Source organism: Eucalyptus grandis, chromosome 1, assembly GCF_016545825.1.
Source record: "Eucalyptus grandis isolate ANBG69807.140 chromosome 1, ASM1654582v1, whole genome shotgun sequence".
NCBI classification, from domain to species: Eukaryota; Viridiplantae; Streptophyta; class Magnoliopsida; order Myrtales; family Myrtaceae; genus Eucalyptus; species Eucalyptus grandis.
The window spans coordinates 7,264,015-7,278,239 of NC_052612.1; the positions used below are offsets into that span (position 1 = coordinate 7,264,015).

The window sequence follows — 14,225 nt, forward strand, 5'->3', positions numbered from 1 at the left end:
AGTAGTCGATTGTACTAATTTGATAAGTTTTAAGACTCGATCGTATTTTTTATAAGTTTTAGAATTCAATTACACTTTCATTATAAATTTTAGAATTTTTATTGAACATATCCTAATGTAAATGTGTTGTGGAAGGCGGTCTAGAGCCGACCGCTCCTAATCCTAGTGTAATATATTAGATATTCTCATTCAATTGAGATTTTCCCAACGTTAATAAAGCAAATAGCATCGCATGGCTAAAACCCCGTCTCGTCGTTACCGATATTCATTTGTTTTGCTTCTGCCGTTGAGCTATCGTCTCTTCTTCTTCAGCGCAAATTGGAAGCAGCTTGCGCGGGGATGCTCTCTGGGTTCCTCTCCGAAGCTGAAGGCGTCATCCACTGAAAAATGTATGGGGTAATTCTGGCGAATGAGCAAATCTGCATCTCCTTCGTCGAGAGGAATGCGGCTCCCCACCGTCCGGCTCAAACCCAGAAAGGGTTTTGCCCATGCGGGTTTCCCGAATCTCGGCGTCCGATGCCTCGTGCCTCGAGCTGGACCAGGGCTCGTTACAGAAGAATCAATGCCCTGTTGAAAGAAGGGTCTTTGAGAAAACCGGATGGAGGCAGTTTGCTCGAGGAAGAGGTCGAGTTTAAGCCCTCCTTCGACGAGTACTTGAGGGCTATGGAGTCTGTGAAGTCTGTTAGGGAGAAAAGGCGTGCGCACAGTTCGAATGAATCGGACGATAGTTTGAGTGGAGAACCTGAAGCAGATCAGCTGAATGCCAGAGGGGAAAAACTTGATGGCGATTCGGGCCGAGAAATGGCTTCCAGTGCAGGTAAAGATGGATTGAGCCGAGATGGTATGAGGAAGAGAAGGCATGAATTGGAGACCAAAGAGGGTCGCGCAAATGGCAAGGGGAAGAGGGCTGTTCAGGGAGAGATTCCTATTACGAAGAAGCAAATTTTGAATAAGGATTCGAAGGCTCGGCATGCAAAAGCTAGCATTGTAGTATTGGGCAATCACAACGTTATTAAAGATGATAAAGGCGTGGAATTTAGATGGAAAGGTGGTGTTAAAAACACTGAAATACCCGGCAGTTTGTGGAGGAAAGATGAACGAGTTGAGAAAAGTATTGATGATAAATTAAATGGACAAAATGATTCGCTAATGAAAACTAGGAGGGCTTCAAACTATAACAAAGATGGCGAGTATTTCGATGAAGAAAGAGCTGCATTTAGGACCTTGAATGAGTTCAGTGATGTTGTTGATAAGCCAAAACTTTCGCGGATGGAAATGGAGGATAGAATCCAGAAACTAGCAAAATGGTCAGTATTATTCTACTTCCTCTTTGGCTCTTTTTCTAAATACCAATATATTAGTATTTGCTGATTTTGTCGCTGGACCTGCCTTTGTGCTGAATGTGGAGTAAGACCGAGCTTTCATGTTGTAAATTTATGAAGTCTTGACAAAGCATTAGTGAGCATAGTGGCAGTCCCAAGGGAGATGGAAAAGAGAAAGTTACCATTGCTCTTAGGTTGATTCATATGGACATCCAAGGAAACAGGCTGAAAAAGGGAAAAAGAAAATGGACATCTAAGGAGCAGCTGATATGAAAACATGATTACATGCACATGTTTTAGTGGACATGCTTAAAGTTTAGGTGGCGTTGGATCTTTGCTGACGATCCTGGGAACTCCTGTGAGATATTCTCATTTATAGGAGGGGGCAGTACCTTTATCACAATCCTCTGTAAACTTCACTTCATCTAAATCAATGTAATAACAAAAATTTGGTTGGTAAAACCTTGGACGGTCACTTTCATACGATGACTAATGCTAGGAGTGCCCATGCTTTTGTTTTGTTCACTTTGACCAGCATGGTGGTTTGGTTTGGAAATCTTAGACCCAAGCTGAATTTTTTTGGTTCATTTTAGTGCTTTCTTATACTCTAAAAATTAATATCTTGCATAATGCAAGAACCAAACTTTATCATGTGCTTTATGTTTGTGGAAGAGTAATAGTAGATGCTAGCTAAGTTCCCTGGTCCCATCATGTATTAAAGCAGAACAATTCTGAATAAACAGATTTGACTTGATCTTGTTTTCCATTTGAATTTATTAGAATGTCTAACTCAAAACTTAAGCTATCAAATGGAGGGAGACTACATACGTATTAGGCCATGATGTGTCCTGTAAACAAGTGATGTAGGCTAACACTTTTACCCTCTCTCTCTCACATGTAAACCGGACTGAAGCAGTATAAAGAATGCATGCTGAACTGAAGAACAGAAAATCACACGAAAAATAAACTTAAATGGTAAATGGCAGATTGGAACTTGGCTCTGAACCCATGATAGCAAATCCAACCCACGAGTCTAAGCTATTTGGTAGGGGATTATATACGAAGTCCATGGTAAAATCCTGTAAACAAGTATGAGATAATACTTTAACAGAACCGAATAATGCACATGCATTGAGTGCTGGAATTTATCACTTTGTTAAGAAGATCTGTGGGAAAATCTTCCCTGAACTTTATCAGCAAGATAAAGAAATTCTTGCATTGCATTTGGCTTTGGGTACCGTTGGAGAGTCAATTTCTTCTTTGTTTTATTTGCCTCATCCTCTGTTGTTTGTTGGATGTCCATGTTAATATGCTTTATAAGCTGATAAATGATGTCCTTGTTCTGTAATGCCATGGATTATAACTGGAGTGGCGTGTTTGCTGTATCTTTTTCAGCTTATCTGTCATATCTTTTTATTAGTTATTATGAGGCATCTTTATTGAGTTGTTCTTTTTATTGTCAGATTCAGTTTAGATATTTTAATTTAACAGGTTGAATGGTGCAGACATTGAGATGCCAGAATGGATGTTCTCTAAAATTATGCGGAGTGCAAAAATCAAATTTTGTGATTATTCTTTACTGAGGGTTATCCAGATACTTGGGAAATTAGGAAACTGGAGGCGAGTACTACAAGTCATAGAGTGGCTCCAAATGCGCGAGCGCTTCAAGTCAAACAAGCTCAGGTGCTGGCTTTTTCTTTGATACTGGTGCAAAATTGTGCTACCATTCTCTTTGTTTGATTGGTAATCATAACGATTTAGGCCTTTGTTTGTTGCAGCCTGGCAAAAGAATAGAAAATTCTGAAATGATAAAAATATCATTTGCACTCATTATCCCTCTTATCCCCAAAATCCTACTAGTTACTGCTATGTCATTTTAGAGAGAAAAGTAGATGCTGCAAAAAGATGAGATAATCTTCAGCTTAATAACTCATAAGAAAACTAAATGACTTGAGTTGTCTAGTCAGCGCATTGTTCTAAGGTGGAGATAATGGCAGTAATGTGGTGTTGGTTGTAAAGGAATGGCGTGAATGGAAATAACTAGTTCGATGGTGGTGATGAACTTAATGCATTCTCCTCCTATGGTAGTGTTGTTGCCTTGATGGCCATGAATTTTAGCTTTGTGTCTTATTTCCTTTGTCTTAAGTTCTATGAAGTGGTATCTCTGCTACAATCCTTTTTGGTGTCTTATTTCCTTTGTCTTAAGTTCTATGGAGTGGTATCTCTGCTACAATCCCTTTCAGGGTTTAATATGTTGCTCTCATTGTCAAATATGGATTTCATGGTTCCTTCTATAACTGTGCAATAAAACTTTCTTGAACAATTGTTAAAAACTTTTTAACACAGTACCAGTGAAACAAATTCACGAAATTGATCATTTCTAGTAGGTGGCCTCAGGAAAGATGCATATCATTAGGCAGTTCAAAACCATGCCAATGACTCTTGATTTGAAAGAATCGACGTCATGTGGCACCTTTGGGATGGTTCCTCATTTTCGTTCACCTTGTCTTTTTCTATCTTAATGCTCTTCTACTTCTCTGAATTGAAAAGAATTTCCAGCACATAGGTGATTTGAAGTTTAGTTAAGGTATGCAGAAACACTTAGATATATTTTGTTGATGAATAATCAATCAAAGTTTATATGATGTAGAAACTTCTTTCCTGATTGACCATTGCAACTTAGGGGCCATAATAAGCTTTTTCTACTTTGATAAAGAAAAAGAAGGAAACTCTGTCTTGTTTCTATAAAATTTTGCCTTACTGGATTCAGAGACTGCCATTTCTGCTATCTCTGCTGAGTGAGTTTTTGGTCCTGGCTGTTCTTCACTAAGTAAAAGCAAAATGTGTCCTGATTTTTGGCCACTATCTCTACATGACAAATTTTTAAGATCAATGAATTTTCAGCTTGATGAAACAAAGTCTCTTATCCCATTACACATAGGAAACTGAGGTGGGGTCTGCAGCCTGGAACACAAAAAGCTGGTCCTATTCATACTTATGGCTAAAAGGAATCTTTAAGTCAATGTTTCTTGATTGTTGAGGAACTTGAATGTTGTAATTGTATAGATCTACTAATTTCTTGGAGTTGGATGAAGGAAACATGGTCACTGTGCTCATGATAAATTTTTCACCTCAAGCTTTGCCTTTGAAAGAACTCAGCTTTAATGCCTGGTTTTGCAACTGCAGTTTCAGCTTACAGTCTTAGTATCTGGATAGTTTCAGGTTGTTTGAGTCATATTTTTTTCACAAAGTAATATAAAAAAGAGAATGCACACGGTAGGAGTGGATAGCGAGGTGAAAATTTAGAATGATGGATGACTGGTGATATTATTTTAGTTATACCTATTGAAGATTTTGCTGTTTTCAGAATTGAGTGATTTATAGGACTTATCATGGGTTAAAATCAATAAGAATTTTGTCATGCTCCTGGCATGGGAATTTTTTTAAAATTTCTTCAATGTGACTTCCCACTTTATCTGCAAGCAATGGATCCTGGTATTTAAAAGTTGTCTTAAACTCCAAAATCATTCTCTCTCAACTACTGCATATCTTAGAAAATTGTTGAACAAAGCAATCTGTCATCTTCAGGAACATTTACACTGCTGCACTGGATGTACTTGGGAAGGCAAGGAGGCCTGTCGAAGCGCTAAACTTGTTTCATTTGATGCAAGTAATGTGCTTAAACTTTTATTTTGGGTTGTTTTTCTTCTTCGTTTTTTTCAGGGGCAGATGTAGGTAGAATAATCCTTGATAAATATGTGCACTTGCTTTTTGTAAACATTGGGGTGCAGGAAACCTTGACTGAATCTCTCTCTCTCTCTCTCTCTCTCTCTCTCTCTCTCTCTCCAGGATCAGATGTCCACTTATCCCGATTTAGTGGCCTATCGCTCCATTGCGGTGACCCTTGGACAAGCAGGGCACATGAAAGAACTTTTTGATGTCATTGACACTATGCGATCTCCTCCAAAGAAAAAGCTTAAAACAACAACCTTGGTGAAGTGGGACCCACGATTGGAACCAGATATTATTGTCTACAATGCAGTGAGTTATATATGCTATTGATCCAGCTTCGGTGGATGTCCTGTATAAGTAGCTTCACTCTGATGTTTTTTCACTAATTATCTTCCAGTTTTGTCATATATGGTGTTAATCCTGTTATATGTCTGACTTTCACAATGATGAAACTTTCATGTATAAGGGTGATGGTTAATAAGTTGTTGTTGCAATTATGAATATGATCTAAATACTATGCCTAAAAACTTATGAGTCATGCCTTATTGAAGATTACCGTGCCATGGCAGATGAAAGCATTCTAATAAAGTAAGTCATACTAATTATGCTTCTGGATTGCATCATTAGATATGAAGCTCGATTACAAAGGGAAACCTTGCAATTTTCGAGGTTTCCATTTAAGACTTTTAAACATGGGGCCTGTGGAGTATAGATTCAGTAAAGGAGGTCCAACTGAAGGCATGGTGAGAATTGGAGACAAGTAATACAGAGATAGCAATTCCGTTATCTTGTGTACAGGTTGCAAAAGTATGAGTACTGAATTGAGATGTCACCCCGTAGGATACAAGCAGGATGGATAGGTTTGAGTGCCATGTCTATTATTCTCTGCAATTACTGGATGTTATTTGGGCTTAAGAGTCATTCTGTGCAATCAAAATAAGATTTGAAATTGTTTATGCATGAAAGTCTAGGCAATCAACATGTGCATATAATGAAGTAGTAGAGATGAGAGTTCTTTCCTCATGTGCTAGGAAAAGCAAGGATGAAAAATTAAAGTATTCAAAATTGGTTCGGGTTCAATTGAAAATCAGAAGAGATAAGCTCATATGATGTTATTTGGACGCATGAACAGCTTTAGAAAGGTCCAATGAGAACATGGCCCTCCATGTGGGGATGCTGGTTAAAATGGATGAAGTAAGAGAAGTAGAGAGAAACCTCACAAAAGATCTAGAGTAATATCTCTCTTTGATAACTGGATACAGGACAAAGTGTAGTGACATAGGACTCGTCATATGGCATGCCTGACTTAGTACGAAAGGAAGGAATCATTGAGAAAATCAGCAGAATAACTTACTGAAGCTATTATAGGATTTTCTGTGTATGTTACCTGTCTTGGGGGAAAATTGTCCCACAATGTTTAATGCGAGACTGTTGATAACATGTGATACTGGTGATCCACTATGCTGTTTTGGGACTGCTCTGTTCTGTTCTGAGGCTGACTTGCTGATCTAGCAATCATAACTCTGAATTGCTTATGGATAAGGCTTTGACTTAGGTTGCATATTTTGTATTATACACCATCAGAGACTAAACTGAGGGCTTCTTTACTCCTATTTAGAGGAATTGCTTCTTCACAATCTTAGTGACATCTGTGAAACTGGACATAGCCGAGCACCTCAGTACTTCATCTCACTTATGTATTCAGGTCATTTAAGACCAAGCAGTTCTTTTTGAAAGTATTATTCCTTTGTCATCTTATTGGTGTTTATGAATCTGCAAACGTGAAAGTAATCAAGTCCTAAATATGGTTGATGCATGTAGGTGCTTAATGCATGTGTCAAACGAAAACAATGGGAAGGGGCATTCTGGGTTTTACAACAGTTAAAGCAGAATCACCAGCACCCATCTTTAACAACATATGGACTTGTCATGGAGGTAACTCTTTTCTGGCTTTTGTTTATTTCTTGTCGGAAGAATATATTTGTTTTCATATGAAGAGTAGGATTTCATAAAAACTCCTGCTATTGGCTGGAAATTTAGTGTGATCCTCTGGGCTAATATACCCTTGCTAAAATTTGGGCCTGAGAACTGACTGGGAATGTGGCAAATGTCAATGAAATGTTTGTGTTCTAAAAGAGAATAGAGAATTTTACAAAAATCAACATTAAATGGAGCGAGAAGAGATTTTGCTTTCCGTGCTCTTTTAGCTTATAATGGATATATTGTTGTTTGAACTGTTAGATGTCACACAGGATGTTTGTGAGTTTCTTTACTTTAACAAGCCATCTTTATCACCATTCATTTGAAGAGTTAGTTAATTTCTGAAGATATAATTACACTATCAATGCTAACTGAAAGGTTATGGAAAAAAACGTTTGTGGACTAAAACCCCGTATTCTATTACATTAAAAATTAGTAATTGATTGTGAAAAGGGATGTTCTAGAGCATATAATTACCATTTGTTAAACTACTTTGTGGGATCATTTCTTAAGAATTCAATTCACCTCTGCAGGCCAGTGGTCTTTTTTAAAAAATATGGTCAGGAGGAAAGATGGGACCAGACTCTGTTGGATCATGGATGGGGTGGACCACCACAAGGCCAAACCCTTATGTGTCCATGAATCCTACCGTATCTTGAGAACCTTCACCTAGAAAATGACTAGAGAAAATGAATTATTTTCTTAGAAATATTTCTAACCTCTCTTATAGGGAATATATTCTCCTCGACTAGCTTGCTTGACTATAGTAAACCAAGAAAATGTTTTCGTGGAGCTACTTTGTTTTAGACTCACAGCTTGACCATCCTTTGGCTTTTTATACTTCCAAGCTGCAGTAGACTGTATAAGGTTGGCTGTTGTGTCTCATATGTCCATGGCCTGTATCTCAGATGTAAATCACCACTTTTGCTTGATTTATAGCTCATGTTTTTTGCTTAGAATGTAACGCAATTGTCAGGTTACTGTCTTATATATAGTCTCGTGAAGTATTTTCCAGATTGCTTTTTAATTCCTTATATCTTTTGGGATTGGAGAAGGAGTGGGGCTTGTTCTTTAGGCTGACTTATATCATTTTCCATAATTATTCCTTGGCAGGTGATGTTTGCATGTGAGAAGTACAATTTGGTTCATGAATTCTTCAGGAAGGTCCAGCGCTCGTGCATTCCAAATGCCTTGACATATAAAGGTACTCGAGTAAATTCTTTTATTTGTGGGCTCATTTCATCTTAACTAAAGTGATTTGAAGGTTTGACAACTTTCATCAAATGATGACAAGTGGCGGTCTCTTAAAAGGTCCAGTGCAAAAATTTATCCGACCATCTAGTGCCAGATGGCCCAAAAAAAAAAAGGAAACATAAAATTAGAGGCTATCTTCCGTCTTTCAATTGAAAATGAAGTACTTAAAAATTTGATAAAGAATTATATCATATTTCCAGTTTGAAAAATATAATGGAACTCAAGATTATGGGACTAAAAACCAAACGATTGTAATTAAAGTTCATCTCGCAATTGGAGTCTCAAATTGTCATCCACCAATACTTAAAGCTCACAACAAAATCAAAAGTGAACTGAAGTGGCAATTAAGGGTGCGTTTGGTAATCATTATGTTCGGGAACAATTTATGATCGAAAATGATTATTTTTATTACGTTTCTCGGAATAATTTCTGAGTAAAAGAACGCGTTTGGTAACTGCACAACATTTCTAATTCTGTAATAAAAAAAAATGCGTTTAATAACTGCATAAAATTTCCATTCCAATTCTTTTTCAATTACCTTTACTCAAATTTGATATTGAATATAATATAATTGTCTTCTTATAAGTAAAAAAATCATATTATATTTTCAATTTCAAAAGAATTCGAATTTAGAATTCCATTCCATTCTAAAATTCTATCAAATCATAGAAATTCTAATGACTGATTATATTTATACTAAGTAATAAAAATATTAACTAATCAAAGTTTTATTAAATAGTAAATAATAAACTATAGTATAAACTATACTAATATACCTAAAATATGTAACAAATATAAATACTAAATAATAAAATAAAAAACAAAATTGAAAATGTATTCTATATATAGCAAATATATATTTCAGAATAGAAAGAAATCAAATCATTTTTTTTTAATTTTTAGATAATTTTATTATTTTTTTCCTTTCTTTCTCCCCTTCTTTCTTCAAGGTGGCCGGTCACCGGACTTGGGATAATCGGTGACCAGCTAGACAAGGGCCGGCGACCTCACTGGAGCTCAGCGGCCCTCGGCAAGGCCATGCCTCGTTGGTCAAGCCTCACTGGCAGCTGGGCAAAATCGCCCAAATCTGGCGAGGTTGAGCCCCGCCGGCAGCTGGGCGAGCTCGGCCTCGCCAGATTTGTTTACACTTAAGCAAAGATGCAGAGTGTATATATATATATATATATTGCTTTTTCTGCCAAAATTTAGAATATTATTCAAATTTCAGAAAATTATGAAAAAATTATGTGAGTTTACCTGTCAACTTTCGAGTATTGTGAAGGTTTCAATGGTATTGGATTAAAACAAAGTAATAGTGCGTTAGTTTTGAAATTTAGATTAAGCAAAAAGCAAAAATAAATAAATAAATAAATAAAGGATAATAAGCAATGAATCATGTAAAGAGGGCGTGAGGCTTCGGTATAAATAGGTACTCAAATCAAATAGTCAACCTACAAGTGTGCATGAAGCTAATTTGTGGCCCTATATCAAACCAATTCTTATACTAGAAAGTTACTGTGGTGTTTGATACCCGGACTTGAAGATTTATCATATCCAGGGCATGTATTGTAATATTAAGCAAGTTGCCCCACTTTTTTTTTTCTGTTTTTATTGCGAGATGAGATTGATCAATTAATGTAATCTTCAGTTTATAGACCTCATTTGACCAACAGACTTATATATTTGTTATGTTTTGTTTATTGGTCATTATCAAGTTTTCGCGTATCAAAATATGCCATAAACTTAGTCTTGTGCATGGCATGGGTCTTGGTGCTGGTTTGATCTTGAAGTTTGGTGATTTACAGTTCTTGTGAATACGCTCTGGAGAGAAGGCAAAACAGATGAGGCTGTGTTAGTGGTTCAGGAAATGGAGAAACGAGGAATAGTAGGTTCTGCTGCTCTCTATTATGATCTTGCTCGCTGTCTTTGCAGTGCTGGGAGGTGCCAGGAATCATTGAGGCTGGTAATTCTTTGATGCTTGATCTACTATTTTTATACTTCAATTTATGAGACGTGCGAATTACTCCAATACCTCCTCACATTTTAGCAAAATTGTATGGATACCTGCTTTGTTTTGATACTACATATTCCTTTTCTTTTATTTAACTCTATTGATGCAGATTCATGCAGTTTGAGACATTCTCTTTCTTTTATGAAAAAGGAAAATGGTCAAGAGTTTGAGGCATTCATATTAATGTAGTTATTTTGATGGGCTGCTTGGTTAGTTTTCTTGCTGGCTTCCTACCTAGCCAATTGGATGGAGTAAGAGCTTGTCATTTAGTGTAATACGACTTTAAAGTGTTCCATCTTTTCATTGATTTTTGCTTGTGGTGTAATTCGGTGGTGTGTCCATTTTACCAATGTTAAATACCATTGTCCCAGACAGATGAGGTCTGAGAATTTGAACTTAAACTGAATTGATTGTCACCACTTGGAAATATTTTGTATTGGCAAAATGATGACTGCAGGGGATAAAGGCGGCAAATAAAATGTTAGGCAATGGAGGTGCAATAAGAAGTCGACATCTCTGTCGTAGCAGTCTAGAGAAAATTTCCAAAAACACTAGATATAAATCAAGAAATGTGGAATGATGTCCATTTTTGATTGTGTGATAGAAGTAACCTCGAACATATTGCCAAAGTTATGTTAGACCAGACACGACATTGGGCTTATTTTTAGCCATGATATCAATGATGAAGAGGGAATCTTATCCTTTAAAAAGTTGTGAGTTGCTTGTTGCTTCAGTTGTTAACCATGAGTCTTATTGCCCTTGTCTCGAACTATCCATCACACCAGAGTCAGTGGCAGATGATGCATAATAATGCAACATCAAGCATCTCAAGAAATTTTGAATGTCAGACCCTGACTTCCTCATTTGCATAGCATGAATAAAAAATGTTGTCCAATGTCACGTGTCTCATCAGACACATCTTTCACTCTCGTTTGAGATTGCACTTACCATATGCACAATGCAATGGAATGTAATTCCACATTTGGCGCACTTACATCTAGTTTTCACATTAAGAAGTTCTCTCTGGCAAGAGGCCATAGATCTGCCGCACTCAACTTAGTCTTGCATTTCCTTTACTATAACACTTGTTCTCTCTATTTTCTTTTCATCTCCTTAAATTCCACAAACTTGTCTTCTTCACCTGTCTGTATTAAGATAAAATCCAACTCCTACTGTTGAAGTGAAGTTTTTCTGAATTCATTGATCTCATCCATTGCTATAAACAGTTGACCTTATGAATAGAATAAAGATAAAGTTGAAATCCAACCATATTACAATCTGAGCAACAATCTCCTAGATGTGATGAACTTTGAAAATGTAATTTCTGTATGTGGTGAGATCTCACAGCAATATGCTTGGCCTGGGTTTTCAACATTGCATCTGATACATCGCTGTCTTACTGTAGTAGCATAGGGAGCGATGTTTAAGTCTAAAACATCATTGCAACTAGAGAAAATTTCTTGCTTACGACCTAGATTTTTCCTTTAGAGACCGGTAATGGTGGATCTCCAATGAAAGCACCTGCAAGGAGATCAATAGTGAGAGCTTGGGGGCTTTTTGGCAGTTCTTTTGCTGTCACTACTGAACTTTAGGAAGCAGTCTATCCTGTCAGAATTTTCATGGAGACTGTTTAGTAAAGTCTTCATTGGTGATGGGAAGTGGAGCACTATGCTTATATCTGTATGTTTTGCGGAATACACATCAGTGGCTTGACATTTTACTCACATGACAGGTTGAGAAGATATGCAAAGTGGCTAATAAGCCTCTTGTGGTGACATACACTGGCTTGATTCAAGCATGTTTGGAGGCCAGGGACATTGAAAGTGGGAGTTTCATCTTTAAGCAGATGGAGGAATACTGCTCCCCAAATCTTGTTACTTGTAACGTCATGTTAAAAGCTTACCTTGACCATGGGATGTTTGAGGAAGCAAAACAGCTCTTTAACAGGATGCTGGAAGATGCCATTCATATTAACAGTAAATCTGATTACAAGTTTCAGGTAATACCAGATATCTATACGTTCAACACTATACTGGATGCATGTTTCGAAGGGAAGAGGTGGGATGATTTACAATATGTCTATCAAAAGATGTTGCACCATGGGCACCACTTCAATGAGAAACGCCATCTTCGGATAGTATTGGATTCTTCAAGAGCCAGACAGGTACTTGAAATCTTGCACCTCTTGAATAAATCATTGCTCTTTGCATTTGGTAATTGGGTTAACTTTTCAGAGCAATTGAATGCCAACTTGAATTTTCTGTAAGTGCCAAGTTTATGCGTATTTGGGTATTCGTCAGGTAGATAACTGTTTCTCATGCTAGCAATATGCATCATACTGCCTAAATGTTCTTTCGATTTTAGGATAATAAAAGAGGGAAAGAAAATTGAACATATGAATGAAATAGGAAACAGATAAAACGGTGAGAATCCCACATACATAATTTGAAGACTTGATTCATTTTGAATTAGGAGTCAAGATCAGGTAATGAGTATAATCTTTTTCTTTGTTGATTCTGGAGTAGTTTCATTTGTCCATTCTAAGGACATTATGGTTTTTGTTTACAGGTGTCCTATTTCAGTCATGATTCTTGTTTAGAGACTTCTTTTTTTCAATTTTGTTTCCTCTTTAGTTTTCCTACATGAACTTGGAGTAGATTATTGGAAAAGTCTTCATTATAAGAGTAGTTCTTTCTATTCCTAGTGAATGGAGATAATTGAATTTCAGTATGTCTTTGCTTCTAAATTCCAAGATGTGGTTCTTTTCTCAAGTTTGATGCTTAGCAACCTTTAAGTACGATGCTTGGAGGAATTTACTAGTTTTGTGTATTGTGACTGCTCTTCTAGTTCTCATCAATTCCTCTAATTTTCCTGAGCATCGCAATAAGGATTTCCTAAGCATCACACTTAAGAATTGCATGTCACAAAGCAAAACAAAAAAATTTGCTGAAATTCAATAAACTTTTGTTCGAATGAAATAAGAAGACTTGTAATATAGACTTCTAGGATTATACTACAAGATGAAATAAGAACATAATTGGAGAACATAACTGAACTGAATAACCTTTAGATAATAAACATAATTGATGAAGCTTCTACTCGTCCTCATGCCTCTCAACTAAGCTACTTGTCACTAATTATTTGATGCTTGCTAGCAGTATGGCCTACTAGAAACAACTTGGAATCACTTGGTTTGGGCAGATCGGTCGCTGCCTCTTCCTCTCATAAAGGAGCGCTTCTGCGTGATGTTGGAGAAAGATGACTATCCTGCTGCTCTTTCTTGCCTCGTCAACCATACAAGTAGTGAATCACAAGGATTCTCCAGGATTTCATGGTTAAAGCTGTTCAAGCACAATGCTTACAGGATTCGGAGGGAAAGTCTCGAGGGATTGATGCATCATGCTACAGTTCATCTGGCCTCAAGGGACTCACCAAACGCAGGCTTGCAGACTCTAGTGATGTCTTGTAAAGAATTTTTGAGGATAAAATGACGGAAAAAAAAAATGCTTTTTAGTCCATAACGTTCGATATATACATTGTGATTTACTCAAAGTAAATAGACATGTGAATTTTGAAATTGGGTACTCTCAGTGGTAACCTTTGAAATTGGTCGAGTAGATCTTCAGTGCAAACCAGCTACATCCTAGCTTATCGCATGCCATCAACGATCGTAATTCGTCGCTGTTATTCTGTGGATGTTTCATAAGACATTGATTTATGGACCGCTGAGGGCTGAGTCTCTTCTTGTTTCAGACATTCTGCATCAGTTTCTTACTCCAAGTCAATGCGCATTTTCTCTTGCAAAGATCCTGGGATTGCATTTCTCTGACTCCAAAATGTAAATTGACTGACTGTCTTTTTCTGCGGAGGACATTATCTGGATCGACCTATCTTTGTTTCATCGTCTTAAGATAGGAGTCCATGTT

The 14,225-nt window shown here is 37.0% G+C and overlaps 1 protein-coding gene across 1 annotated transcript; it reads left to right on the forward strand.

Moving 5' to 3' along the window:
* Nucleotides 1–236: 236 nt before the first annotated feature.
* LOC104441234 (pentatricopeptide repeat-containing protein At1g30610, chloroplastic) lies at nt 237–14,022 on the forward strand. Its single transcript, XM_010054271.3, has 9 exons — nt 237–1,307; nt 2,814–3,005; nt 4,911–4,992; nt 5,172–5,363; nt 6,876–6,989; nt 8,148–8,238; nt 10,094–10,251; nt 12,032–12,463; nt 13,458–14,022. The coding sequence occupies exons 1-9, from the start codon at nt 388–390 to the stop codon at nt 13,788–13,790; spliced, it is 2,514 nt and encodes an 837-aa protein (XP_010052573.1). The 5' UTR covers nt 237–387; the 3' UTR covers nt 13,791–14,022.
* Nucleotides 14,023–14,225: the final 203 nt, after the last annotated feature.

Bases quoted from the DNA above. Each gene is read 5' to 3' on its own strand.
- LOC104441234 (XM_010054271.3), top strand. From the start codon at position 388: ATGTATGGGGTAATTCTGGCGAATGAGCAAATCTGCATCTCCTTCGTC. The intron at 3,006-4,910 runs GTGCTGGCTTTT...TGTCATCTTCAG, and splicing joins TTCAAGTCAAACAAGCTCAG to GAACATTTACACTGCTGCAC. The intron at 6,990-8,147 runs GTAACTCTTTTC...ATTCCTTGGCAG, and splicing joins CATATGGACTTGTCATGGAG to GTGATGTTTGCATGTGAGAA.